This window comes from Cladophialophora psammophila, assembly GCF_000585535.1.
Source record: "Cladophialophora psammophila CBS 110553 chromosome Unknown aczJe-supercont1.8, whole genome shotgun sequence".
Classification (NCBI taxonomy): Eukaryota; Fungi; Ascomycota; class Eurotiomycetes; order Chaetothyriales; family Herpotrichiellaceae; genus Cladophialophora; species Cladophialophora psammophila.
In genome coordinates this window covers 586,048-610,962 of record NW_006912929.1, presented here as the reverse complement: position 1 = coordinate 610,962, position 24,915 = coordinate 586,048, and the positions used below count along the sequence as shown (strand labels likewise).

At 52.2% G+C, this 24,915-nt stretch overlaps 10 protein-coding genes across 10 annotated transcripts; 4 read left to right on the top strand and 6 right to left on the bottom strand.

Annotated features, from left to right (window-relative positions):
• Positions 1 to 292: 292 nt before the first annotated feature.
• A1O5_05855 (uncharacterized protein) lies at positions 293 to 2,349 on the top strand (the record flags this gene model as incomplete). Its single annotated transcript, XM_007746452.1, has 4 exons — positions 293 to 511; positions 569 to 649; positions 704 to 970; positions 1,018 to 2,349. 4 exons carry the CDS (start codon positions 293 to 295, stop codon positions 2,347 to 2,349), a joined length of 1,899 nt encoding a protein of 632 aa, XP_007744642.1.
• A 2,033-nt stretch (positions 2,350 to 4,382) lies between these two features.
• On the top strand, positions 4,383 to 5,413 carry A1O5_05854 (tetrahydroxynaphthalene reductase; the record flags this gene model as incomplete). The annotated part of the gene is made up of 2 exons (XM_007746451.1): positions 4,383 to 4,491; positions 4,677 to 5,413. The coding sequence occupies 2 exons, from the start codon at positions 4,383 to 4,385 to the stop codon at positions 5,411 to 5,413; spliced, it is 846 nt and encodes a 281-aa protein (XP_007744641.1).
• An 833-nt stretch (positions 5,414 to 6,246) lies between these two features.
• A1O5_05853 (uncharacterized protein) lies at positions 6,247 to 8,202 on the bottom strand (the record flags this gene model as incomplete). The annotated part of the gene is made up of 1 exon (XM_007746450.1): positions 6,247 to 8,202. The coding sequence occupies one exon, from the start codon at positions 8,200 to 8,202 to the stop codon at positions 6,247 to 6,249; it is 1,956 nt and encodes a 651-aa protein (XP_007744640.1).
• A 406-nt stretch (positions 8,203 to 8,608) lies between these two features.
• On the top strand, positions 8,609 to 9,434 carry A1O5_05852 (Fe-Mn family superoxide dismutase; the record flags this gene model as incomplete). The annotated part of the gene is made up of 3 exons (XM_007746449.1): positions 8,609 to 8,741; positions 8,810 to 9,279; positions 9,339 to 9,434. 3 exons carry the CDS (start codon positions 8,609 to 8,611, stop codon positions 9,432 to 9,434), a joined length of 699 nt encoding a protein of 232 aa, XP_007744639.1.
• Positions 9,435 to 9,533: 99 nt separating this feature from the next.
• On the bottom strand, positions 9,534 to 10,559 carry A1O5_05851 (uncharacterized protein; the record flags this gene model as incomplete). The annotated part of the gene is made up of 1 exon (XM_007746448.1): positions 9,534 to 10,559. The coding sequence occupies one exon, from the start codon at positions 10,557 to 10,559 to the stop codon at positions 9,534 to 9,536; it is 1,026 nt and encodes a 341-aa protein (XP_007744638.1).
• Positions 10,560 to 12,306: 1,747 nt separating this feature from the next.
• A1O5_05849 (uncharacterized protein) lies at positions 12,307 to 13,509 on the bottom strand (the record flags this gene model as incomplete). The annotated part of the gene is made up of 1 exon (XM_007746447.1): positions 12,307 to 13,509. The coding sequence occupies one exon, from the start codon at positions 13,507 to 13,509 to the stop codon at positions 12,307 to 12,309; it is 1,203 nt and encodes a 400-aa protein (XP_007744637.1).
• Positions 13,510 to 13,701: 192 nt separating this feature from the next.
• On the bottom strand, positions 13,702 to 14,113 carry A1O5_05848 (uncharacterized protein; the record flags this gene model as incomplete). Its single annotated transcript, XM_007746446.1, has 1 exon — positions 13,702 to 14,113. A coding segment is annotated over one exon (411 nt), but the record flags the coding sequence as incomplete, so codon positions are not given.
• Positions 14,114 to 17,099: 2,986 nt separating this feature from the next.
• On the bottom strand, positions 17,100 to 18,349 carry A1O5_05847 (uncharacterized protein; the record flags this gene model as incomplete). Its single annotated transcript, XM_007746445.1, has 4 exons — positions 17,100 to 17,260; positions 17,310 to 17,684; positions 17,741 to 18,079; positions 18,130 to 18,349. The coding sequence occupies 4 exons, from the start codon at positions 18,347 to 18,349 to the stop codon at positions 17,100 to 17,102; spliced, it is 1,095 nt and encodes a 364-aa protein (XP_007744635.1).
• A 1,711-nt stretch (positions 18,350 to 20,060) lies between these two features.
• Positions 20,061 to 21,945, top strand: A1O5_05846 (uncharacterized protein; the record flags this gene model as incomplete). Its single annotated transcript, XM_007746444.1, has 3 exons — positions 20,061 to 20,384; positions 20,446 to 20,542; positions 20,594 to 21,945. 3 exons carry the CDS (start codon positions 20,061 to 20,063, stop codon positions 21,943 to 21,945), a joined length of 1,773 nt encoding a protein of 590 aa, XP_007744634.1.
• An 810-nt stretch (positions 21,946 to 22,755) lies between these two features.
• Positions 22,756 to 24,737, bottom strand: A1O5_05845 (uncharacterized protein; the record flags this gene model as incomplete). Its single annotated transcript, XM_007746443.1, has 5 exons — positions 22,756 to 22,869; positions 23,018 to 24,134; positions 24,189 to 24,271; positions 24,337 to 24,473; positions 24,536 to 24,737. The coding sequence occupies 5 exons, from the start codon at positions 24,735 to 24,737 to the stop codon at positions 22,756 to 22,758; spliced, it is 1,653 nt and encodes a 550-aa protein (XP_007744633.1).
• Positions 24,738 to 24,915: the final 178 nt, after the last annotated feature.

Here is a 24,915-nt window from a genome sequence, read left to right as displayed (position 1 = left end):
GAAGATCGGGGCTCCAAAAAGGTGCTGACTGTGAGCCTTTCACCCAAGAGAAAATAATTCCTGCATTTCTGCCTCTGGCGTCTTTCCCCTCTGGGCCGAACTGCGGTCACATTTGCAAGGCTAAGCCTCGTCAGTGTCGCCGTTTGTTCAGCTTTTCACCCATCACACACTACATAGCCGCATTCCGCCCACAGGCCCCAGTCATTCCCTTTTCAGCCATAATACGGTCACTGTCTTGATTCAGGAGTATGAACTCAGATTGCGGTCCCAGTTCTGAACGTCTGCTATCATCATGGAGATGCCCCTGACCCAGCAATCGAGGCCTGACTCCTTTGAACCTAAAATCATCCAGCTTTATCTCCACCTCTTCAACGTTCTTGCAAACGAGGATGCTGATGAATCGATCCCTTCTGAAGGGTTTTGGCGGGAATTCTTCCTGCTCAAGCCGGACAAGCAACGGCTCTATGACATTCTCGAGCCCATGACTGCTTTTGACTTGGTCCATATGCAAGTATAGTCAGCTCTCACGCTTGCATTCGCTCATTTCTCACACCTAACGGACAAACAGGCTCAGATGCGACTATTCTTCAAGCGTGCCATCGTCGAAGCAAGCTCGGGAGCTTTCCCGCAGAACGAAAACGCCCTCGACGTACGTCGCTCCCTGTATTTTTCTCCTCAATGGGTTGAATTTGACCTCTTGAAGAATCTGACAGCTTTCCTATGCGCTGTCTTTACCAAAAAGTACACCAATCCTAACACCGACGTCATCGAAGTACTTGCTGGGCTGGACACCATTGACAGATTGATGTCAGACCTCGTCCATACCCTCGAATCAATTATCCGACAGGCGGGCAAAGACTCGTTGCGAAGCAAATCTCTTGATACTGTCCTCGCCCTGGTTGCTGGCGGGTTCCACACAAGCCTTGTTACTTATTTCATGCACCGTGATCTCTTCTCGGCGTTGATGAAGGTAAGCACGTACCGTGGGAGCGAGAGTCTCGCTCATTCGGAATGCAGTATGTCCACGATATGCCCGAACTTCCCACCACTGGCCTCAAAGCGTTCATTGTTATCGGCATATTGTCCAGTTACAACAAATTTGAGGCTCAGAATGTGTACCAGAATCGGCTGGAGGATTTCGTCAACGAGGAAACAATTCGACTTTTGGTTCGCAATTTCGCCATTGCATGTGTAATTATACGTGACCAATATGTGTCTATTCAAGATGACTACCCTACACCATGGAGTTTGAACTCGACACTTGTCATGGTCGGACTTCGATCATTGTCCACTGACGCAAAGAAACCAGCGCCTCCATCGGAGGAGGAAGCAAAGGCTTTGTTTCTTTCCCTGCCTGGGGAGGATGCCTCTTGTATCCTTTCACTGTACTCTTTCACCCAAGCAAACAAGTTATTTGCTGCCAATCTCTTGAATCTAGCAACCGAGAAAGATAAGGAGGCGCCGTTTTCTGCTTTCCTGTCCATGACCTCATATATCTCACATCATGCCTACCGTGGGCCACGACAATCGACATATGCCGTCTTGTGTCTACTCTCCATCAGGATAATCGTCGAAGACCCAGTGTTGGCCAAAAGAATTTGCTCGGCGGATTCTAAAGCCTTGTTTCGACTATGCCGTCAAAGGCCACCTCATCTTCCACTGGTCACATCTGCAAGGATCCCTGCAGCAGCTATTCTGGACCTCTGCACAGACATTCTTAGCCACAACTTGAGAAAGAGGCTGGATGTCCGCCTGTACGGCCTTGCTTTGGGCATTATATTACGTATAGTGACACACCTCGAACAGACCAAGACGCGTCTTCAGCACCATTGGGCATACATCTGGGGCTCGCTCTTGTCACTGATGCGGTTTCTGACGCAGTATGCCAGCGACCTCAAACATGTCAGGGATATTCGGCAAGACTTGTGTGCGACGCTCGCAAGTCTAGCTACATTTTGTTTGTCGAAGGGTGACGGGTTCCTCCCAGATCCATCCAGTTTTGACGACTTTTTCTACAAGCTTATCGAGGCAAACGATGTTTTACACAGGTTCAAGCAAGCGTATTGCGACGGAGGTTCACAATCCGATACCCTGGAGCGATCGGTTGAGGCGCTGATTAGCGTTTCGTCTCATTATCATGAACTGTTGAAAGTACAACACGGCAAAAAGACACATCAGTCGCCGGCAGCGATTCAGAAAGTTATCAAGGAAGGGTATGAAACGTTGAACTTAGAGGTCGATGAAGGGTTTGGGCGCTGGGAGAAGTGGCGCGAGAGCAATTGGAAAGCCGAAGTGAAAAAGATGATCAGAGTCGCGGTCGAGGATTCCAGAATGCTCTCGCTAAGGTGATAACTGAACACAGTGGCGGACGGCAACTCGAAGATCAACCGGCGTTGGAGGAGCCAGCAAATGATGACAGTGAATGCTCAATGAGGAGGAGAGGTCTTGAACCCTGGCGCTTTAATCACGTGGACACCACGTGGGACACCCCTTTCAGTTCCACTAGTGTGTTTATTTTAGCGCCGGAGTTGAACAACCCCGCTTTCGGAGCCCCTTTTTTTTCCTTCACACTGGCGTCCGCCACGAGGCTCCAGGCACACCAACAGACGCAGGTGGATTCGCTAGCTACCACGGCAATGCTGAACATCGCGGCGGACTTTGCGTGGAAATCTGGAAAAAGGGGCCCCTGTGTGCGCGCGCACATCCGGACCAAGCAAGCAACGCTCATCGCGCATCGCACGGCGCACAAAACAAGACGACGGTACGGTATGTGTACGCGGATGAAGGCCGCGGAGGAGAACTATTGTTGTTCTACATATGTGTGTGTGCGGGCAAGGTTTTCGGCCAGACCGGGGGAGAGATGTCGTCGAACAATAACATTTCTTTTTACTTTTATTTTTATATTTTTATCTTTTCAACGCCGATACTCTGGGCGGAGGTCCAGGTCCAGGTCCAGGTACTCCGTACTTCGTGCAAAAGTAGTGCGTACAGTATGTAGGTACTAGGTATGTAGTGTTTACGCCTTCAACATCAGGGACCAGACTGATAAGACCAAGAACGAAGCGGACACCTTTAGCAGCAGGCGTACCGAGACTCTCATTTTAGGGTGACGAGGGCCTAGACCTGCTGCGAGATTCCGCGAACGAGGGAAGAGAAATCTCCGAGGCTGTCTCTATCTTTTACCTCTGTGACTGGGTAGATATGTAGGGATGGAAATGAAACCAAAGGGAGACACACGACCACGTATCTACGAATAAGTCCGGAAAGACCGCAATCTCAACCACTGGAAGGACTTGTACGCTGTCGTATTCATGTACCAAATAACAACGTTTGGATGCGCGTTCGTGTAAAGTAAACAAGGCGCAAAGATCGACGAAATGCCCATTAGTGCTATCTCTCTTCTTACCAAACGGGGCCTCTCGGTGGCCCCCCTGAATCGTGTAAAGCTGCCGACTCGCCAACAGCCACAGAACCAGACCCAGTCCGGGCCCGAGGCGTGGGAGGGCACCGAGGGGGGCACCATGCAACCGGAAAAGGTATTGTGGTCGGAAGCTTCGATTGAATGAGTCTCTGAATGCGGAACAAGGGCTTTTGGCAGTCAGCAATCCCCCTTGTGCAAGACCGAGAGCCAGAGCCCAGCAGAGTTCAACTGTGCCGGAGAACAGAGAGAGAGAAAGACAAGAGGGAGGAGGTGAAAGAGTTGAAGGGAGGGAGGGGAAGAAGAGGAAGGGCCCCCATTGTCCCGATCAGTGAGTGACAGTCAGTCAGGTTCAGCAACCCGGAAGCCGGGGGGCGGTGAAAGATCTCACAGAGCCAGCCCAACACAGAAGGGCCACCTGGACACCTGGACACCTTGGACACCTTTTCGGTACCCCCTGTGGCTATGCGGTAGTGCCCAGCGCCCCTAGGCACCCTCTAGGGGACAGTAGTTGGTGGTTAAATGCCCCTCTACCCACTCGTTCGAACCTGACAATCCCCGTGAGCCAGTGACAAGCGCCCCTCCGCGTTGGGCCCCTGGCAGACACTGAGGCCCTGAGCGTCACTCGTTAGTGGCCGCTAAGCCAACTAGGCCGATCGCCGTCCCCCACTCAGAACATTAGCTGCGGCTGATGGACTGTTAAAAATAATATTCCCAATTGAACTTTTTGGTGGAGGAGGGACGGAGCGAACGAGCGAGGGGGGCACAAACAATCACCACCCCTTATCCTAACACCGTAACCTCTCAATAAAACTCACTTTTTTTTTCCTCGACTCGCTCCCTCCTCCTTTGAGTCTGTACATATCCTCTTCGTCATCTCCTAGCATCTCTTGCACGCCTTTTGGATACTTTTCTCCTGCCCATTGAACAGTTCTTAGACGAACACACCCACACCGCTTCCACCATGTCTAAACGAAACTCGACCAGACTTGCCAATGGCTCTGCACCTGCCGTCGACCAGCCCGTCCCCAGCTACCTCCTCACTGGCAAAGTCGCCCTTGTGACAGGATCAGGTACGTCCCCAAAAGAGGCGATCGAGTCCGACTCCAAGACTGCGAGCGGACAGCCCTTTGAGAAAAGATTCGGCGACCTGGCCCTTCACCGCCTCTCCCACCAAAGCCCGCCTTCCCTCCAAAAGATGAGAACGAAAAAAAAAACAAAAGAAAGGAGAAGAGCTAACAGAATGGTCATAAAACAGGGCGAGGTATGGGCCGTGAGACCGCACTCGAACTCGCCCGCCGTGGCGCCGATGTCGTGGTCAACTATGCCAACTCCTCCAAGGCCGCCGACGAGCTTGTCGCTGAGATCAAGGCCCTCGGCCGCGACTCGATTGCCGTCCAGGCCAACGTTTCAGACGTCTCCCAGATCGTCGACATGTTCGCTCAGGCCAAGAAGCACTTCGGCAAGTTGGACATTGTGGTCTCGAACTCGGGCGTCGTTTCCTTCGGACACTTGAAGGATGTCACCGAAGAAGAGTTCGACCGTGTCTTCAACATCAACACCCGAGGCCAATTCTTCGTGGCTCGTGAGGCATACAAGAACCTCGAGGTCGGTGGCCGCATTATCCTGATGGGCTCCATCACCGGCCAGGCCAAGGGCGTACCCAAGCACACCGTCTACTCGGGTTCCAAGGGGGCCATCGAGACCTTTGTCCGCTGCATGGCCATCGACTGCGGTGACAAGAAGATCACCGTCAACGCTGTCGCCCCCGGCGGTATCAAGACCGATATGTACCACGCCGTCTGCCGAGAGTACATTCCCAACGGCATAAACTTGACCGATGATCAGGTCGACGAGTACGCCGCCACCTGGTCCCCCATGAACCGTGTCGGTATGCCCATCGATGTTGCCCGCGTCACTTGCTTCCTGGCCTCGCAGGATGGCGAGTGGGTGAACGGCAAGATCATCGGTATTGACGGCGCCGCTTGCATGTAAGGCAAGAATGAAAAGACGAGGGGTTAAATCCAAACCAGACATGACACGAGGGCGCGGAGGCAGCTGGAGGAAGAAGAGCAGGTGGCAGAAGACAACAGACTTCCGCGAGGGGAGAAAGCGAGAGAGAGCAAGCTGTGAGAGATATATGGAGAAGGGGCTGGCTGACATGTTTCTCGACCGGACGGATGATAATGATGGCCAAAGGTCTATTTTTTTGTTGGGAAAGATAAAAGTGGTGTACACATCTCTCTGTCTTTGCAGTTGTTGTTGGATACAGCCAGCCAGTTTACAATCAATCTACACCACCTCTTCCGGTGGCATCTCGGCCATCTCCTCCTTTATCTCGGATCACAGCTTGGCGTGGCTTGACGGCGAGCTCTTTCTGCGCGAAACGGTGACGATGTTTATTGATGCGGTTGATGCTGTCACTGTCATTGTGGGCGCGTGCGCACGCGAGGGGCATGCGGCGCCATGAAGTTCTTTCCGAGGCCTAGCTAGCTAAACACACACACACACACATAGACAGGAAGGGGGGGATCTAGGAGCGCTCGATTTTAAACGCATTTTCCATCCGAAACGAAAGAAGCAAAAAAGGGGGGGAGAACGGTCTTTTTCTGGACTTGGATTTCGCGGGAAGGGCCCGTTCGTATTATTCTTTCATTCTACCATACCTAGGCAATGGCTGAATCCTGGTCTCACCATGTGTTAGGCATGGATTATGTAGATAATGCCCTCGTAACGTGAGGGCTGTTCTCCTTTGCCGTCTTCTTTTATTCGAGACGTTTCTTGCTTCCCATGTGAATGCCCTCTTTCTTCTTCTATTCTACCTTTTCTCACTTTCCCCTCGCCTTGTCGATTAACCGCTCATCCAGCGCATATGGCTCTCCGTCTTCCGCCCCGAACACGACGTCGTCCTGCAAATACACCAATATGCCGCGATTCCTCCTCTCCGCATCTTGCAATCGATACAGCAACCGACCAAACGCGTCGGATTTGTGCGAGGTCTGCAGGAGGAGGTTATGCTCGGAACACCATTCCTCGACGAGAGATTTGAACGTCATCTCCTCCATCGCCTCGTCGAGGCCTGTCATGGTAGCTGCTGTCGTGCGTTGTGTAGCGGGTGTGGTGGCCGAAGGGAGCAGCTTGGGTTTTCTTGACCCGAGCAGTGGTTTCCAATGTGCCCAAGATTCGGCGTCGACTTTGGATTTCACGAGGGATTTGAGTTCGGGGAAACGTTCAAGGTCAAGCGTATCAGAAGAGACCAGAGTCCACCAGTCAAAGAGCCAGGTGTGCATATCCGGCGCCCTGCTAGACTTCTTGGTCCTGTCACCACCGAATGCGCCAGACTCGAGGGTCTTCGGGAATCGCTTGACAGCCTCGATTAATCGCGGAATAATGGTTTCATGTAGGATCTTGTAGATGAGGAAGGGAGGGAGAAGTGGTGTCCAGGCATCGATCAAATTATACGCCGGGTCTGGATCATACACGTCCCAGTCTTTGGACAACGCTGTACGGATGCGCGGGTACCAGTGCAACAGGAGCAACGACTCAAAATACGTCGTACGTTTGCGGTGGCGGGAGGACTTTGATTTTTCAATCTCGAGTAACTGATCGATCGACTTCAGGGAATCGACTAGGTGAGTGGGTTCAGAAAGAGGATCCCATTCAACCATCTCGCGCCGGAAGGGTGTTTCGAGGCAGGAGGCGGTGAGTTCAGGGAGCGAAAGCTCCGAGATGTATTGAGAGGAATGGGCTTGGATACCCTGTAGGCGAGATATGGAGGAGTCCCAGTCTCGAGATTCATTCGAGTCGTCCACAGCGACTCGTTCGAATGCGGAGATAATGTCGTTGTAGCGTTGGATCTCTTCTTCGTGCAATGTCAGCGCTGCGCTGAGCTGAATTTCTTCCTGCCCTAGATGGCTTTCTTGATCTTTTGTCGAGTCCCACGCATCGGCGAAAGCCTGCAGTTGAAGTTTTATGCGGGACGTAGCTTTTGCAGCTTCAAGACCAGGGGATGGTGAGGCCTCTCTCGTCGGAGTTGAGAACCCTGATAAAGAGGTCACGGTTTTGGCTTCGGCTCCGGTTGCATCGACAATGATTTGCTTCATGGCCTCCGGGATGTGGAGGCCCCTCGACTCGATGGCTGCGACGGCATATTTGGCCTTGGGAGGTGCCTTGATTCGCGGTGTGCTTGTGCCAGGGGTAGAGCCTGTGGAAGATGTCTTTTCCTTTCCTGCTTCTTGTCTTCTGCGAGGAGCTTCGGGTGTCCCGCCGCCCTGGCCCAGACCGGCCCGGCTTTGCAGCACTTTGGCCTGAATCGGTGCTGTTATCCCTTGTCCTGACTTTCCTAGACCTTGACCTTCAACATAGCCATGTTTGGCCATCATTCGCGCAGCAAAGGAGTTTTTGTTCATCCGTCCGCTGGTCCCAAACGCTGAAGGGCCCATGCGGGGAGCTTTTTCTGATCTCCCCTGGGGAGACCTGTCCATCGGCGGAGTGACACTTTCTGCCTTTGCTTCCTGGTCGTTGTATTCGCCTATGTTGAAGGAGCTTCGAAAGCCCGCCATGCCTGCGCCAATGCCCATGGAGGGTCTTTCATCGTCAACGTCTTGTTCTTCGTCCTCATCTCCCTGCCCCTCTTCTTGACCTGTAGACTTGACGAACCCTAGCCCGCGGTTCCGCAGGATTTTTGTCGTCTTCCGTCTTTTGTACGGTCGTTCATCGTCAGATTCTTCGTCATCATAGTCGCGAAGGTTGAAGGGTTGGTCGTCTTCCGAAGAATCGCTCATGTTGCCTGGACATCTGGTGGCGAAACAATAATGTACAGGGAAGGTTGTATATCGAGTTTCGCGTCGGGCAAGAGAATCCCTACGTTTGTGAAATCGCAGGCAGTGGAAGGTCCTGTGGCGTAGCACATGCAAAGATTGTCGATCTGCGATGTGCCTGCGGAAAAGAACTCTGGGCAGCGTGAAGCCTACTTGGCCTACCCAGTGAGGCCGCCAGGCCGAAATTCGCACGAGGATTTCCGGAATGGGCACAGTGATGTAATTTGTGCAGCTCCATCTCGACGTCTCCAATTCAAATAAACATCGGCTACGGAGGGACCTCACCACCCAGCTCCTCCTCCCTTCTTACGAGTCTCATCTTGCTTTGTCCCGGTCAATTGGCTTCACTTTCCACAGTAATCATATCAGCATGGCTTCCCTATTTCGATCTGTCGCCCGTCCCTCCACGCTCAGAGCTGTTGCAGCCACCAATCCTGCTCGATGCCTGACCACCGCCGACAAAACATTTGTTCGGATGAAAGCTACTCTTCCTGACCTTGCATGTAAGTGAAAAAGCTCAGAGGGCCAGCCCACCTCGATCTTAGAAGCCAGAGACTGACCTCTTAACCAGACGACTATGGTGCTCTGGAGCCCGCCATATCCGGCAAGATCATGGAACTGCACCACAGCAAACATCACCAGACCTACGTGAACTCTTACAACGATGCCGCCGATAAATACGCTGCTGCTGAAGCCAACGATGATATTGCCACAAAGATTGCTCTTCAGCCGCTGATCAACTTTCACGGCGGTGGCCACCTCAATCACTCCTTGTTCTGGGAGAACCTCGCACCCAGGAACTCGGGCGGCGGCGAGCCTCCTTCCGGCGAACTGGCAAAGGTAATTGATAGTACCTACGGAAGCTTGGAAGAGATGAAGAAGAAGTTCAACACTGCTTTGGCCGGCATCCAAGGTTCCGGTTGGGCTTGGCTAGTCAAGGATACCCAGACCGGGAACATCATGATCCAGACGTATGCGAATCAGGATCCCGTCGTCGGCCGATATAAGCCTTTGCTAGGTGTCGACGCTTGGGAGCATGCTGTAAGAGAAACCCCCATAATCATCTCATGCCAGCTTGGATTTCGTTGACAATGAAATAGTACTACCTGCAATACCAGAACCGAAAGGCCGAGTACTTCAGCGCCATCTGGGATGTCATCAACTGGAAGGCTGCCGAGAAGAGATTTGTCAGTTAAAGAGGCCGCAGAACTGAAATATTGTACAGCACGAGCATGTAATTGAATGAATCTTGCACGCTATTAGCAGCGCGACTTCTGAGTCAATAGACTTCTCTGCTAATCATCGCTCAGCTCCCTCTCCCATCTCCTCATACCTTCTTTCAAATTGCTGACAAATTCTGTGTCGATTGCATCTTCCTCAAAAACCAAACACTTGGGATACTTCTGCCATTCGAGCCACGACTCCACTCGAACAGCACCTTGGACTTTGGGCTCCAGAAGTCCGAGACCAACGTCAATCGTTTCAAGGTCATGGTTGTAGTAGAAGACTGTTGCACCACACCTTACACAGAAAAAGCGACTCACTCCTGACGATGTGCTGTAGTGGCCTAGCCTTTCCTTATCGACCAGCAGAGACCCCAAATCCGGTTCTGCAACAATGAGAGTCTTTGGCACCGTGGCCCAGCAGGTGATTTCAAACCCAGTCACGGTCCGACAAGAGGTGCAAGCATCGAGGCTTGCTTCGAACTTCCCGGCTCCTCCATTGTAGTCGTTGGGAGGCTTCGAGATTTCGAATTTGACGTTCTGACAATGACATTGCGCAACAAGCCGTCCACAATCGTCTTGGTCATCACCTCTGCGTCTCATGAGATCCCTGACAGCGTCGTCATTGACCATGTCACTCTGTCGTCCTTTCCAGTGCCTACCCATTCCCTCTAGTTTTCCCTGGTTGATCCAACCAACCGTGCCTCCATCTCCCTTGACATCCTCAACCCAGAGCTGCACTCGATTCAATTTCCCTTCCAGTCGCTTGCGGTCTTCAAAGTAAAGCACTCCCGTGCCCACTTCCCACTCTTCCGGGCCCTCTCCCCGGTCGACATTGACGACACTCGCGCCACACCGCTTGCAAAACCAGCGCTGGCACGGCGGCGAAGATTCATACTTGACCAGATTCCCTCCCTTGAGGACGCTCGGTGGCAAGTCGGCGGGGATCACGGCCCAGGTCGCAAATAGCTGGCCCGTGCAATGGCGGCACGAGTGGCAGTGGCAGAGTGCAGATTTCAGTGGAAGCCAGTCAGAAGGGATCGACAGGGAGAAGGACGTGAGCCGGCAATGGCACTCGACCTTGACCTTCAAGTCCATGTCTGTTCACCACCTGGTGTAGAATGCCGAATAATAATGAGCAGGCCAAATCGAATGTGGTTAATGACAACCCGAGAGACACATGGACAACTAACAACTATGCGACAGAAATCCAGGGGGTTTTATGGTTCATCACACCTCCTTGATACCCTGTGACATGCCTTGCATGGCCTCCATTTTCAAAGGCTGGGGAATTCTGATTTCGTCATTGCCACGCATGGTGCGAGATGCAATGACTTGAAGGGCGCGACAGCGTTGGATTGGCGTGCGGGGGACCCGGCGAGGCTGAGAATAGAACGCGCGCCAGAAATGGTAATTCCAAAGCAGTCTGAGCAGTTCGACTAGACAATGACAACATTTTAGTAGCTAGAGGAGAGCCACGAGACCGGTGCACCGGATCAATATTGATTTCATCACTATGTTATCAAATTGAGGGTGGAGAAGGCTTCGCAAGAAGAGAATCCAAGGGGAACACGTGGGTGATGCCAAGATTTTTGGACTGAACGGTCGCTAGTGCATAAATAGCCCTCGTTGCCTCGTGTACAATATAATATAACGCCGTACCATAGTTATGTCGCGCGAACCTGTCCTCCCGGAAACAATCATTCCAGCCAAGAACCAATAATCTCCAACAATGCTCTATTTATGCCCAAGCCTCAGAGGAATGGCGGTCAAAGAAGGGGGAAATATTTATGTCTGAAAAGAATCTCCTAACTCCGTCTCAATTCTCGCCTCCACGATAACTTGAGGATCGTGCACAAGAAAGAGTCTTCGCACTCCTCCGAGAGCACCAGAAAATCCCCCACTTGATCTGGTGCCTCTGTATGGGTCCATGAGACACGTTCCTGGATCAATCTGGGAACCCCTCTCCGGACGGTGTCGTGTGCTCATGGGTGCACTGAATAGCCAAAGGGAGATACATGGGATGAGAATAAACCCTCCCTCGATAACGCCGAGGAGGAAATGGCAGATGTAGAAGCTTCTTTTCCCCGACAGTGCAGTCTTTTTCGTTCGCGAGTAATCCAGGTAGTATCTACTGAGTAGGTCCTGTACTATTCAGTTCTGGGATTCCTTGAATATCAACCCCCCTTCTCGAAATCACACCACGAAACTATTTAATTCACTCGTTGGTAGCCCTGGATATATTGTATTTCCTCGATAATCTCCCGCAATCGACCATAGGACATGGAAAGCAGGACTTCCCGTCCGCTCAGCCGTACTTAAGCCATGTGCCGGTCAGTTAGTACCAACGTGGGTGACCAGTTGGGAATCCTGACTGTTGATTGTTTTTTTGGCCTACCTTTCATAATGGTCTTTTCCAGGTGGTCGGTCTCGCGAGCCGCGAGGCTGGACCGATAGCCCACGGAACGGTGAGGCATTGAATGCAGCGGTAGTCCTCTCTCTGGATTCAATTGTGCAGATTCTACTCGACTTGCGCACATGCTATACTTAATAAGCAGCAAAATCTCCCCACGCTCGCTACCTAAGTTCTTGAATATGGGGTAGTGCCGTTCTCAGCGTGAAAGACTTGCAAGCCATCGTAAAACCCACGGCGTTGTGGGGATGGCGTTGATATCGACAGCGGGTTTTGGCTGGTTCGTTGGCGTCTTGTCAGGAGCTCAGTCATACCTTGTACAGTCAGGGGGAGAAAGGCCAAAAAATCCGGGCAACATGGCCGAGCGCGGCGCGAGAACTCTCGCCGCAATAGAGCAAATGTCGGCCTGGCCACTCGCAGGCCTGTATAGGCTTACACAGGGTCAAGAATGAATGCTGTCGCTAGGCAGCCGAACCCTACATCACAATATTTCCCCGAGCCTCGACTTTTGTCGCCAAAGCAACTTCTCCACCTTGCACATGCATGATGGTAGGCGAGGCGGATACATCCCACCGAGTTTCTTGACTTTACCCTCGAGATTGAAAAGTTGAGTCTCAGCGGCGAAGGAGAGAAGTAGTTTCCGCCATCCTCTCCCTCCTTGAGGACGGCGTATTCGAACCCCAGGGCTCCGTATACGACAGGCGAGTTGCACTGCTCTGGGGTTGCACCTGTCACTGCACGAGCAAAACCGTCCTTGTATGCGGCAATGCACGGGTGGCGGATCCCAAACGGCTTCCCAGACAGGATCGAGATGTCGAAATATCGGCGAAGGGCCTCAAGTGTCCCGTCGTGCCAATCCTTCAATAGCCGATTGCGTGTTGGTTCAGCCTCGAGCCTCCATGTCGTGCTGAACGGAGTTCCCACACCATTGTCGACTTCGTCCACCTGGCTACCTCGGAGTATCAAGCAATTCCCATCGTTGCTGAACTTGATGTCTGGCAAAGATCTGCCACCCGCATGATACAAAAATTCATGTTGACAGCAATCTGTGGTCGTTGTAGGCGCAGTATGGGCTCCGTCCTCCATTGAAACAGCCACGGGCACTGGTGCGTGGTTGCCCCGGCTCCAGTCTGGGCACCAGGACGAAAATTCTGGCCTTTGCCCTCCACAATTTGCAATCAGGATCACGGCATCACGGCAGCTTTCTTCAATCATGTGCCTTGTGAAGCGGCGTTGTACATCAGCTTCAGGCTCTGAATAGCTGACGGCAAGTCTGGGATCTGACGATCGATCTTGCCCACAGATTCCCAACAGAGCATAATACCGATCAACCGGATTGGTCATCTGATATCTCATCGTGACAGGGATGGCGGTGAGGAAGTTGATTTGTTTCCGGTCTTCATGCATCAACTGACGCCATGCGTATATCTTGCCGTAGGTTTCCGAGGTGTTCTTTGCAGCCAACTTCTCTTCATCGCTGTACCCTGGCCCTCGCCTGCGGTTCGTTTCACCAAATCCAAGCGATTCAGATATATCAATCAACTTTGCAAGGGTGCTGAGATCGTGATCTACAACCGATTGTCCCAGTGTCATGAAACCTTTCCTTGCCATGACAAATTCTTGGATAATCCACATGCGGCGGAACCAAGGACGCGCCAGCAACTTCACCCATGCCGCCCACTATCGATCGTTTGGACGAGGCAGTCCGTAACGCGGAAATTCGTTTGGATCAAGCAGAGGCTTGCTTCGTTTCTCGGCGGTCATCATATCTATGGCATCTTTTATTGCCTTCACCATCTTCAAAGCAGTTTCTGTGTATTCGTCTTCCGGGCCGAGATCCGCCAACACCATATGGGCACCGCTGTAAATCTGCCCCATCATCTTCACCTGTTGTTCCTTCTCCCCTGAGAAAAGCCCCCGATTTGGCGTTTTGGTTGATGCAGATCCCATCGGCCCAGACCGGAGCACCAAATTTCTGAGCTTGACAAAGAGCGTGATGAAGATTGGCAGTTATCCGTAGCTGGCTTTGACCACCTAAAGACTCTGAGTTGATAACAGCGACAGTCCGGGTGTCGTTGACATTGCCCCAGACGTAGGAGATTGCAGTAAATCTGAGAACTCGGGTAGCGTGCGAGAGGTGTACATGTTTAATCTTGACCTGAAGTGCCGCCCTCGACCCAGTCCCTGGCAGTATCTCTACCAAGCGAATCTGGCCCGGTTCGAGTAACCTGTACTCGTAAGGCTTCACATTTGAGGCATGAGGCGTTGAAAACGAAGATGAATGAGAGATTCTGCCTGAACGAACACTCGTGGAGCTCTGAGCTTCGTTAGTAGTCCTTGAGCCGCTTCCATCAAGTAAAGATTGATTAAAGCCCCTTGTGTTAGATGGAGGAACAGTGGCAACACCACATGACTGCGAGATCTGGCTCGTTTCCACTGAGGCGCTTCTGGATGCTATGTGTGGTGGTCAGAATATGAATGGTCTGCTGGACGAAAGCCGTGGGAAGGAATCCACGAGGCGGCCTTACCTTCTCCTCGTGTCTTTGGTTGGGAGTTCTGCTCGGAGCAGTCCAGGAGGTCCGCAACCACTGCATCTGTAGGAGACTCGTCTACCATCATCGTAGCCTTCCTCCTGCGCAGGCAACTCCGTGCCCATTTGCGGTTCGATGGCATTGAGGTGGTCAGAGAGGTTTCCAGTGAATAGGCGGCGCGAAAAGTTGACAAAGGATTTTATAGAAGTTTGGCCTGGTAATAGGCACGGACGGGAACGACAATCCCGATCCGTTATAAAAGAGGCAACCAACTTCTACGGACATGAGCCCCTGGAGGAGGGTTATATGGGGACAAGGCTGAATAAGACTAGACAAGCGCCATGTACTTGGGATTCTAGCCAAAAGCCCACCCCTAATTTGAATGCCGTCATTTTTTCAACGACATGAGGTACGAGGTACATGGAAAATACTCTTCGGTCAGAAAAGCTCCTTTGCATGCCGAGTACATTCCCCCTCTCCTAGACTGCTGGTAAGGCTGTCGCGTTGCGAAGGAGATTGCACTTGGCCACCTTCGACGCCACGAAGCCATTGTCTCGCTAGCAATGGCTTGACGACGTTGTTGATTCCATTTCAGCCCAACACAAAATGGCTCACAACTCTACCCCTGTGTTCGACCAGTATGTAGATGCATGTTTTAAGGTCCAGAACCTCGCGAAGGGCCGCCTCTTCAGCTCTCTATTGATACCCTCCGCCACAGTTGGCAACAGCACCTTGTACCCTTGTTTCATCAAGATTACTCCATGCTCCAGAGATACCAGTCCAAACAGGCTGCCTCCTATCAAGCACGATGTCGAGACAAAGATATAGTTGTTCGTCCATGGCGACTCTGGAATTCGAGGACCATTCGCCTCATCCTCCATTGTTGACAGCTCCTCGCTGATAACAGCAAGGATGGCGATCTCTTGGTTGAGAATAACCTTCTTTAGATTTCGTGGAGAACTTTCTAATTCCCGTTCTACTGAGCCACCACGCCAGGAGAAGAAAGAACCAAAGAGAGAGAGGCCTTTACGAAGAGTATCTCTTCTCCGCGCCATCCTGGCTCTGAGTACTATGCTGGTTCTCGTCCTTACCATTGCCAACTATGTCTCTACCAAGCATGAAGACAAATTGCAGAGAGGATGGTGGACCTATGTTCTGATTCCGGTATAAAGTTCACCTTACCAGATTCGACCCAGATGATCTGACCTGTGTGTCTCTTCTCTAGCCCGGATCTACAATCCCTTTCCCGCTCTTTGTCGGCTTGGTAGAAGGCTTCCTTCTGAAAATCACCCGCCACGGCCACAGTCTCCCGATCCTCCTGCGCATTGGTGCTGAAGCAGCGGTCTCTTTCTTCTGGTTTTTGGGCTTCATCGGCCTCATCATGGTGAGCTCGAATCTTGACACCGAAATGGAGAAGACTCACAATGGTGTATCAAGCGCCAATGGTTTTGCCACCTTCTGCGGCTGCGTCAACTGGTAAGTATCGCAAATTCGACCCAGTCGCCCATGTGGTGCTAAATATACAATTAGGGCCTCGTTTGACTATCTCATATACATTTACTGGCAGGGTTGGAAGACCTCTTGTCGCAGTTCTTCCCCCCCTACTCGTGATCCACCACCGACGCCCGCGACTGACGTTGAATCCCAGAAGGAGAAGATGAGGGAGACATTCGAAATTGCGGGTATGAAGCTTAAAGTTGTGCAACACCCCCATGAGCCGGCTCCTGTGCATCTAGGCCATGGCCAGATCCTAGCGCTCGAGTCGACAGCCCGGCTATCAGCTGAAAAGAGTATATTGTACGGCGGTAATTGTATCTATGTTCGCCAAAGGCGGTCTGAGGATTGCTGCCAAGCTATTCAACGAACATGGGTGAGTTGATGACCATTGCGAAAGACTGCTCAATTGTGAAGCTGGCAAAACTATCGAGGTTCAATATATGGTCTCAAAAGAGTCCTTATATCCAGAAGAATGCGCTAGAGTGATCCGAAAACGCTTGAACTATCGCACGGCGTGCTATATGGCGAGTGCGAAGCGTCGAAACTCGAAGTACCTGGACCAGATTTCATCACCCAGGTTGGTTCACCCCGCCGGGATATGGTTTATTGAGAAGACGGTTCCCTGGCGGCTTTGGCCAGTCTTTGAATCTCTTTAGATGCCCGGACGCCCCGTTCGCTACCTTCTTTTTTTTTTTCCATCCAAGCTTTGGGTAACCGCTTTGCAATTAACACTCCTTGTACTGCCCGATAGAGACCGAGCTCAACTTTCTACCCGGTCCCTCCTCTCCAGTGATCTCTCTCCTTACAGCAAGTCAAGCCACCAACGAGCCGCCGCCCTTCCCTCCTTCAGTCCTTCCATCTCGTCGACCCTCTACCCTCCGAATCATCTGCAGCAACCTGCCCCCCGGATTTTGACCGGCTGGGTTCGTGACTGCCCTTACTGCACCACGTGAGCGCCTCGTCCCAGCGCGACATTCAGCCTACATATTGTTATTTGAGGGTCTGATCGCTTGGTGACTCTTACTCGCAGATTCCATGGCGAGGGCGTAGCTAGCGGGAAAATTCCAGACTCCGCCAAAAAAATGGAAAAGCATATCAATATATTTGTTGTCGTTCATCGAGTTCGGGAGAGCATGATTAACTCAGATGGACATGTCTAATGTCCTTCTATTGATTGTAAGGCGCAATCTGCTAGATCTAATTGGTGTCTAGTTTCCCTAGTGCCGCTCTTCTTGATGTACTGTGGGGATCAAAGTAAGGCTTCTCCCCCAGACCAACTGCCCTGTTTCCAAAGCGGTCTCCTTCACCGCGATAGTCATAGGTCGCAGAGTGGAACACGCTACGGTTGTCCCAGATAGCTGGCTCCCTGTCAGAATTCGATTTCCCACGGTGTCCATGTTCACTCACCAATGTCATTTGGATTTTCCCACTTGAACCGGACCTGAAGATCATGGTTCTTGTACACGAGATCCAGAAACCAGTCGAGGAGGTTCTTGCTCTCCTGCTCGGTCAATCCGTTGATGTGGCGGACATGGCCACCCACAGGAAAAATGCTCTTCCATCCCGTCACCGGGTTAGTTCGAACTACAGGGTGAATGGCCTTCAGTTCGCCCCCGACATTTTCCGGCGACCCTCTTTCTTTGGTATAGAGCTGGAAGCCTCCTTTGTCAGCAACTTCATTGAACGCTGGTTGAGCGAATGTAGCGGTCAATGTTTCGAGGAATTGCTGGTAGGGCTCGCTGATTCGATCATAAATCTCATAACCCGAAGCCCATAAAGTATCTGGTGTGTTGTAAGTGAGTAATCATCGCCCTTTTCAAGGTGAAAGTACGACTGACCTCCACCCGTGCGAGGCAGTTGGGTGAGTCGAAGAGAAGTGTAATCCGCGGGGACTGGCTCAAATGCTATGTCGCTATGCCATTGCGCACTGCCCTGGATCTTCTTGCTCTGATCGTATGGCGTCTTTTTATAGAGTTTGTCATGTTGGACGGAACTGATAGTGCTGATCTCTGGATCACTGCCTCCCAGCTCTCTTTCAGAGTTCAAGATAGGATGAATATGGAGTTTCGAAGACTCCGGCTTTCCGGTCAGCTCACCGAGTCGCTGGATGAGCTGTTTCTGTATGTCGTTTGTGAGATTGTCTTGTTTCCGAAAGAAGACGACTCCGCGCTCAGATACTGACATGATAAGAATGACTTCACCCGAAGATAGGCCCGAATGGGCTTACTTTTAATTGCGAGATCGCGGAGAAGCTCGTCGGATTTTGGTGAATTCAACCACTCGACCAGATTCGCTTCAGGGAACTCCGTACCAATAACGGGAGTGAGATCAATGGATTTAAACTGGTCGAGAGAGCCAGACGATTTTAAAGGTTCCCTTCCGAACAGGGTCTTCTGTTTGATGTAGTCTTGTTGAGGAATGTCCAACTCGATAGCGGAAGGCGCCATATTGAAGGAGATCAAATAAAAAGAACTGTCGTCAATTCCTTTGGCTCTTGTAGTAAACTATCGATTCTCTGAGCGTCGTGCGCAGCACAGTTATATAGTCCTTTGGCATCAGCGTTAAACCTCTTCAGATACAGGCACACTGCAAGTTGCGATAGATGATGCCACAAGTGCAGTGCTAGACGCGATGGCTGTCCTATCTGCTTAGTCGTCTTGATTCCGCAATCTGCGGGGTCTCTGGGCTCATCTCCATGGTAGCTGCTGTCCCACGTAACCGCGGTGCTCACACCATTTCAAGCGGGAATGGCGCAAATTGGCAAGGGGTCACGCATTGCTTTGTGCTTGAAAAGAATTCAACTGCTCGTATCGGACCAGTTGAAGCAACGCCGCTCGAGGACTTCGGGAGAAAACGAAGCCAGAATTTCGCATACGGGCTGGCTCCGCCTGAGCTAAGGACCCCATTGTCGCAACAGACTCTTCTCTCTCGGGACGGTTGTTGTATTAAGAGGTGACAAACTGTGCAGATTGCGACACGTTGAGATTGGGGTGCATCACGTGAGGCTTGGCTTCAACTTCGTCTTGACGTCTCTCGTTTCTATGTCGCGTCTTTCCGCTTACTGCTACACTCCTAACTTGATACACGGGTCATTTCAGAATCTCTAGCATATTACACGAGCTCGCGACTGTGTTCCGACATACACGGGGCAGTGAATCAGCGCGCGAACTCCTCTCACCTCGCAATCGACATCGTGGAAAACGACTTGGCGGGAATGATAAGGGCAACTGCCTTGGAACAGAGGACCAATAAGATAAGTCAATGTTGTCGTCCTTTGCAAAGGGCAGTACGAGATGCACCCACGGGGCCCTGGAATAAGACTCGACCAGCCCAAGAGTGGAGTGAAAAAGGTGTCAGAATGCCCGTGATGGCGTGCTTTGTCCGTCCAAGATGTCGGTTGCCCTTCAACATCAAGCTTGCAGTCTCTCTCCACCAATCGTTACTTTCCTCGCAAACCCTATCTCCACCACGTCGTGTGCTTCTTCAACAGTTTAGCGAACCAAGCATGTGGAAGTCAATCTAAAGATGTCGGTTTCCTGTCTTTGAAGCCTTTGCGTGGCCGGCTTTGGTACACGTCGTACCATGAACTTTAATGTCTGACCTGCAGGATGGCTGCAAGTTGAACGTGTCTCCCCCGCTAAGGTACTGGAATAAACAGTCCTGCAACACAGCTGCCAGCTGCAGCTTCTGCGCGACTACATTGGATCGACAAGCCTGGGACGCCAAGTATAGTCAGATGGAGCGGCACATGGCCGGAGCGGCAGCATTCTCGAGGGCGAATGGACGTCGCAGCATACTGGCCGAGAACCACTGGCTGACCACTTCATGAATGGCAAGGTACAGCCCTAGCAGGACATGTTTCCAATCACGCAATCTTCCCACGATTTGACTACACCATCCACTAGGGTCCAGCTTGGTGTGGCAATGGTCTCAGGAAAAGAAAAAAGGTAGAAACACCGGAGCTCGCGTCGTCTAGAACTCGTCTCTGCAGCCCGTACCTCGCCGAAAGGCTACAACGCTGAAAGGTATTCCCATCCGAGAGGTGGCGGAAGAAAGTGGTTCATATTCTATATAACCCATCTGCCGCGCCCTAGTCCCCTGTCTTGAAAATTGTCACATTGCAACCCTCTCGGGGTCTATCCAAGCCTTGAAGTAACAATGGACAAATCAATTGAGTCCGAGGTGATTCCATCCACGGTTGAAAGGAATAAAGAAGAAACAAGGAGGGTAAAACCACGCAAGTGGTGGCAGCTCGGCGGCAAGGATATCAGCCATGTCTCTGTCGACGTGGACGTCGAGCTGGACTCAGAGACGTCGTCTCTAGAGCCGACTGACCCCTCGCTCGTCAAGAACGTGAACAACGTCTACGAGGCTCCCGAGGCAACGGAAATTTACAAACCCATTGAAGGATTTGAAGGCACACATCGTTTCGATCCCTCGGCTGAATGGACTCAGGCAGAGGAAAAAGCTTTGGTCCGGAAAGTATGTCTCGCACATGACACAGAATCCCCGTTGCAGCCCCCAACTGACACCCGGCTGTTAGCTCGACTGGCGAATTGCGCTTCCTGCTTGCATCATGTTCTTCGCACTTCAACTCGATCGAGGCAATATCACGCAGGCGTTATCTGACAACATGCTAAGTATGGAGGTCATCCCTATGAGACATCTACTATGTACTGACGAGCGGGTAGAGGATCTCGGTATGAACACCAACAATTACAATAACGGCATGACGATATTCTACTGCTCCTTCTTGTTTGCAGAGCTCCCGTCTCAGCTTGTCAGCAAGAAGCTTGGCCCAGATACCTGGATCCCCATTCAGATGGTGGCTTGGAGTGCAGTTGCAGCGTCACAGGCTGCGCTGTCTGGGAAAACAAGCTTCTACATCTGCCGTTTCCTCCTCGGCCTTATCGAGGGAGGTTTCATTCCCGATACCATCCTGTACCTCAGTTACTTTTTCACAAACGCCGAACTTCCGAAACGTTTGAGCTGGTTTTGGACCTCTTACCAATCTACCCAAATCGTTGGAGCTTTCCTTGCCTATGGTATCCTCCATCTCCGGGGACACGGCGGGATCTCCGGGTGGAGATATCTATTTGCCATAGAAGGCGCCCTCACTGGCTTGATTGGTATTCTAACCTGGCTATACCTGCCGGCCTCACCGACTCAGACCGCTCGTAACGCTGCTGCCCGTAGCGGCAGGAAGAAGATTTGGACAAAAGGGCTTCTACGACCAAAGAAAGGCTGGTTCACGGAGCGAGAAGAAACCATCATGGTCACACGTATCCTGCGGGATGACCCCGGCAAAGCGACCATGCATAACCGCCAAGGTCTCAGCTTCGACCTCTTCTGGGCAGCCCTCACCGACTATGATATGTGGCCGATCTACCTCATCGGTCTATCGTGGACCATACCGAGCACACCTCCCCAGGCATACATCACTTTGACCTGCAAGACTTTGGGATTCGACACCTTCGAGACCAACCTGCTGACGATCCCCGCCTACACCCTCTTCATCATCCAGCTGCTGTTCTGGACATGGGTGTCGGAAAAGCTGAACCAGCGACTCCTGCTCGGGGTGATTTCGCAGATCTGGTCTCTCCCGCTCCTCATTGCCCTGGTCACGCTACCACCGCACTTCCACGGCTCCAACTGGTCCAAGTGGACGCTCTCAACCCTCTTGGTGGGCTATCCCTACGTGCACGCGATCCTCGTGGCGCTGACGTCGCGCAACGCCGGGTCCGTGCGTACCCGCACCGTCGGCTCCTCGCTGTACAACATGGCCGTGCAGACGTCCAACATCTTCTCGTCGCAGATCTACCGCCAGGCCGACGCGCCGTACTACTACACGGGCAACAAGGCCCTGCTGGGCGTCTTGGCCTGGAACATCGTGGTCTTCATCGGCGCAAAGATCTACTACGTCCGCAAAAACGCCGAGAGGGACGCCCTCTGGAACGCCATGACCCGCGAAGAGAGGCTCGAATACCTCCGCACCACCGACGATAAGGGGAACAAGAGGCTGGATTTCAGATTCGCTCATTGAAGAACCACCCCGTCTGGCTAGTTGAAGTTGCGCCCTTGGAGCGACTCCCCTGGCCTTGCCTTGTGCGTAGTGGGGAATGCCATCCTGTGTAGACGATAGATCCCCTGCTGAGCGATTCCGTTTGTTTGTTTGACGAGTTCGTCCATGGCTTGAAGCGGAGGCGAAGGGGGGAAACGGACATAAAAAATCCGCCGTCCATTGCTCGACAGAGGGGTATATTTGCTGGCTCTAGTGTCCACGATAGAACTGCTTTCGCCCTCAGCTCTTAGCTCCATGCTCGGGGCTCGGGGTTTTAGATATAGAGCATATACGGAGCAAATGAATGGATATTACCTCTCGAGCCCTTCCGCGTGATTTGTGGACCGTTCGTCCGTGCATTGTGCATTGTGCATTGTGCATCGTGATTGTCTGTCAATCTATACATTTCCCGGATCCGTCCTTGTTCGTCTTCTCGTTGTCAGGTTGTGCTTTCAGTCAGAGCCTCTCAAATTTAGTGCCCATCGCACCTCTTTTTTGGGTCTCGAGAAGTCAGCCTATATAATCCGTTCCTGATGACTTTTCGTTTTTTTTTTTTTTTTGGTGAAACCGCGCCCCTCTTCTTTTCTTTGGAATCATTCTTGCCCGATCTATAATCTCTTTTCCCTCATCGTGATTGCGACCAACAATCCCAAGAAAGCAAAAGCTAAGGACATGGCTGTATTTCAGTCGATATATTAGTCGAGAGGTTTTCTCAGAACTAGCTTCGTGGCCTGTTTTCCTGTTTTCCTTCTCCAGACGGGATGGGTGGGTTTGAGGGAGAAGGGGGGTAATTCATTTACCGTAGGTACAGCTCAAGCCATCGATGTAGGCTCGCACGACTATATCTCTGATCCGTGGCGGTAGGTGCCGGATGGAATCGACGCTGGAGACGGCGGACTCGATAATCTACATTCCGATGTGAGATTGTGTTAGTCAGACCCGGCGACTATTTTGTTGTCTCAATAAAAGCTAAGGGTAAGAACGGGAGGGAAGTATGTGTCGGATGGGGCGGGATGAATCCATGTTAGCAACAAGATAGTAATACAACACATACTTTTGACTTGTGTTTGACACCCTCCAGGCCGGATTCTAGACTGATTCTCAGCCGAGCGTGAAGAAGGGCGGTGGAAAATTGGATGCCAATCAGAAGAAACAAGTTGTGGCACAGATACAGGGTCGTGCCGGCGATGGCCATCTCGCTCTGTTCCAGACTCGCTGCGAGGTGGATGAACGTCGTCGACTGGTTCGTGCCCGAGGCAAAGCCACCGAGAAACAAGTACAGCGTTTCTGCCGGGTGAATTGCGCCACGCCAGCGGAGGAGAACCACCAGATAGCCCAGACACCCTCCCGCGTTGCCGAGGAGGGTAAGAAGCTTGTATTTACCAGTCTTTAAAATGGTGTAACCTGCCAACAGGCCTGCGGTAGCGTTGCCCACGACGGCTGGGACAAGGCGGAGCCCAGCGTCGCCGACGCTCGAGCCTGAAATGATTTGGAAATATATGGGGACCGAGTAGAAGAGGCTGAATTGGGCTGTCATCTGCAGACCCGCCAGGAGATATGCCGTCAGGGTTGCTCGGCTGGTGAGAAGCTCGATGGGCAGGATCGGTTCTTTGGCCCATCGGCTCTCGGTCAGGTAGAAGAGAGTCGTCAACGCCAGGCAAAGAACCGTGGGGACAACGGTGTAGGCAATCGGAAGATCCCCGTTCAAGAATTCCAGGGCGAGAAGGAAGCTGATGATCGTAGCGATCAGGGTGACAGCGCCCGCCATGTCCACCCTTCTGAGCTTTTGCCTGAAGGAAGCTTCTTCAACAGGTTTGACTGATTTTCGCGTTCTGTTTGGCAACTTCCAAAGGATGAGGAGGAGTCCAAGGATCGTGGGAGGCACTTGGCCGTAGAAGCACCATCGCCAACCGATTGTGTCGCAGAGCCAGCCACCCAGTGGACCACCAACAGCTCGCCCTGTCGTAGCAGCGATGTTGACGTAGCTCCGCCAGCTTGCGACTTCTCTCACGGGAACCACATCTGCAGGAGTTAGATGAGTGTCGTATATTGATAGAAGAACAGCGGCCGCACCAGCAATGATGATAGACACCAGCGCCGTCATTCCAGCACCTCCAATGCCCGATATGGCTCGCCCAGCAACTACATGCCAGTATTCTTGACCGATACCGCTGCGGGATTGTAAGCATGGACGCTCGCCACGTTCAAACCTTGGAGGCACGCACCAAAGGAAACATCCTGCTGCGAAGAAAATATAGGACACGCTTAGGTTACTTCGTCGGCCAAATATGTCGCTCAACTTCCCGTACTGTTATGGTTGGAGACACAGGTCAGGAGAGGCTTGACTGGGTTGCCTTTGGGAGGGTGTCTTACCAGGGGTTGACTGGCACAAAGGGCAAGCACGAAGCTGGTGACTAGCCACGACGCACTTGACAGAGCATTGAACTCGGAGGCAATTTGTTGGCTTGATGCGATGATCAGGCTGCCATCGAGGTTGGCGACGAAAACACCTTGGGGCCAAAATTAGCAGGCCGTGGTCTCACCCATGTGCGGGCTCCTTCTCCGGACAAACCAAGCAGGGAGACAGGAACAATTGTCCAGATGGTCAGCGTCGACGAGGGTTCGGCCGCAGGCGTAGGGTCTTCGTGATATGGAGGGAGGTTGGCGGACGAGTGTCGCCGCAATGAGGTCCTGTATGACTGCTGCTCAAAGTCCGACGACTCGGCATGATGCTCCAGCAGCGCCGTCGTCTCATCCGCAGCAATGTCGCCCATTGTAGTCGATTACCGTGATCTCGCGTGGGCGAGAGTCACCTAAACAAAACATGTTTTCTCCCGCTGCGTGCGAGCGACACCGATATCCACCCAGAGTTCCGCGTTGGAGAATTCCAAAAGGTCGGTCAACAGGAGGACACGAAATACGAGGTTGTACTAGGCTGACGGGAGATGCCAG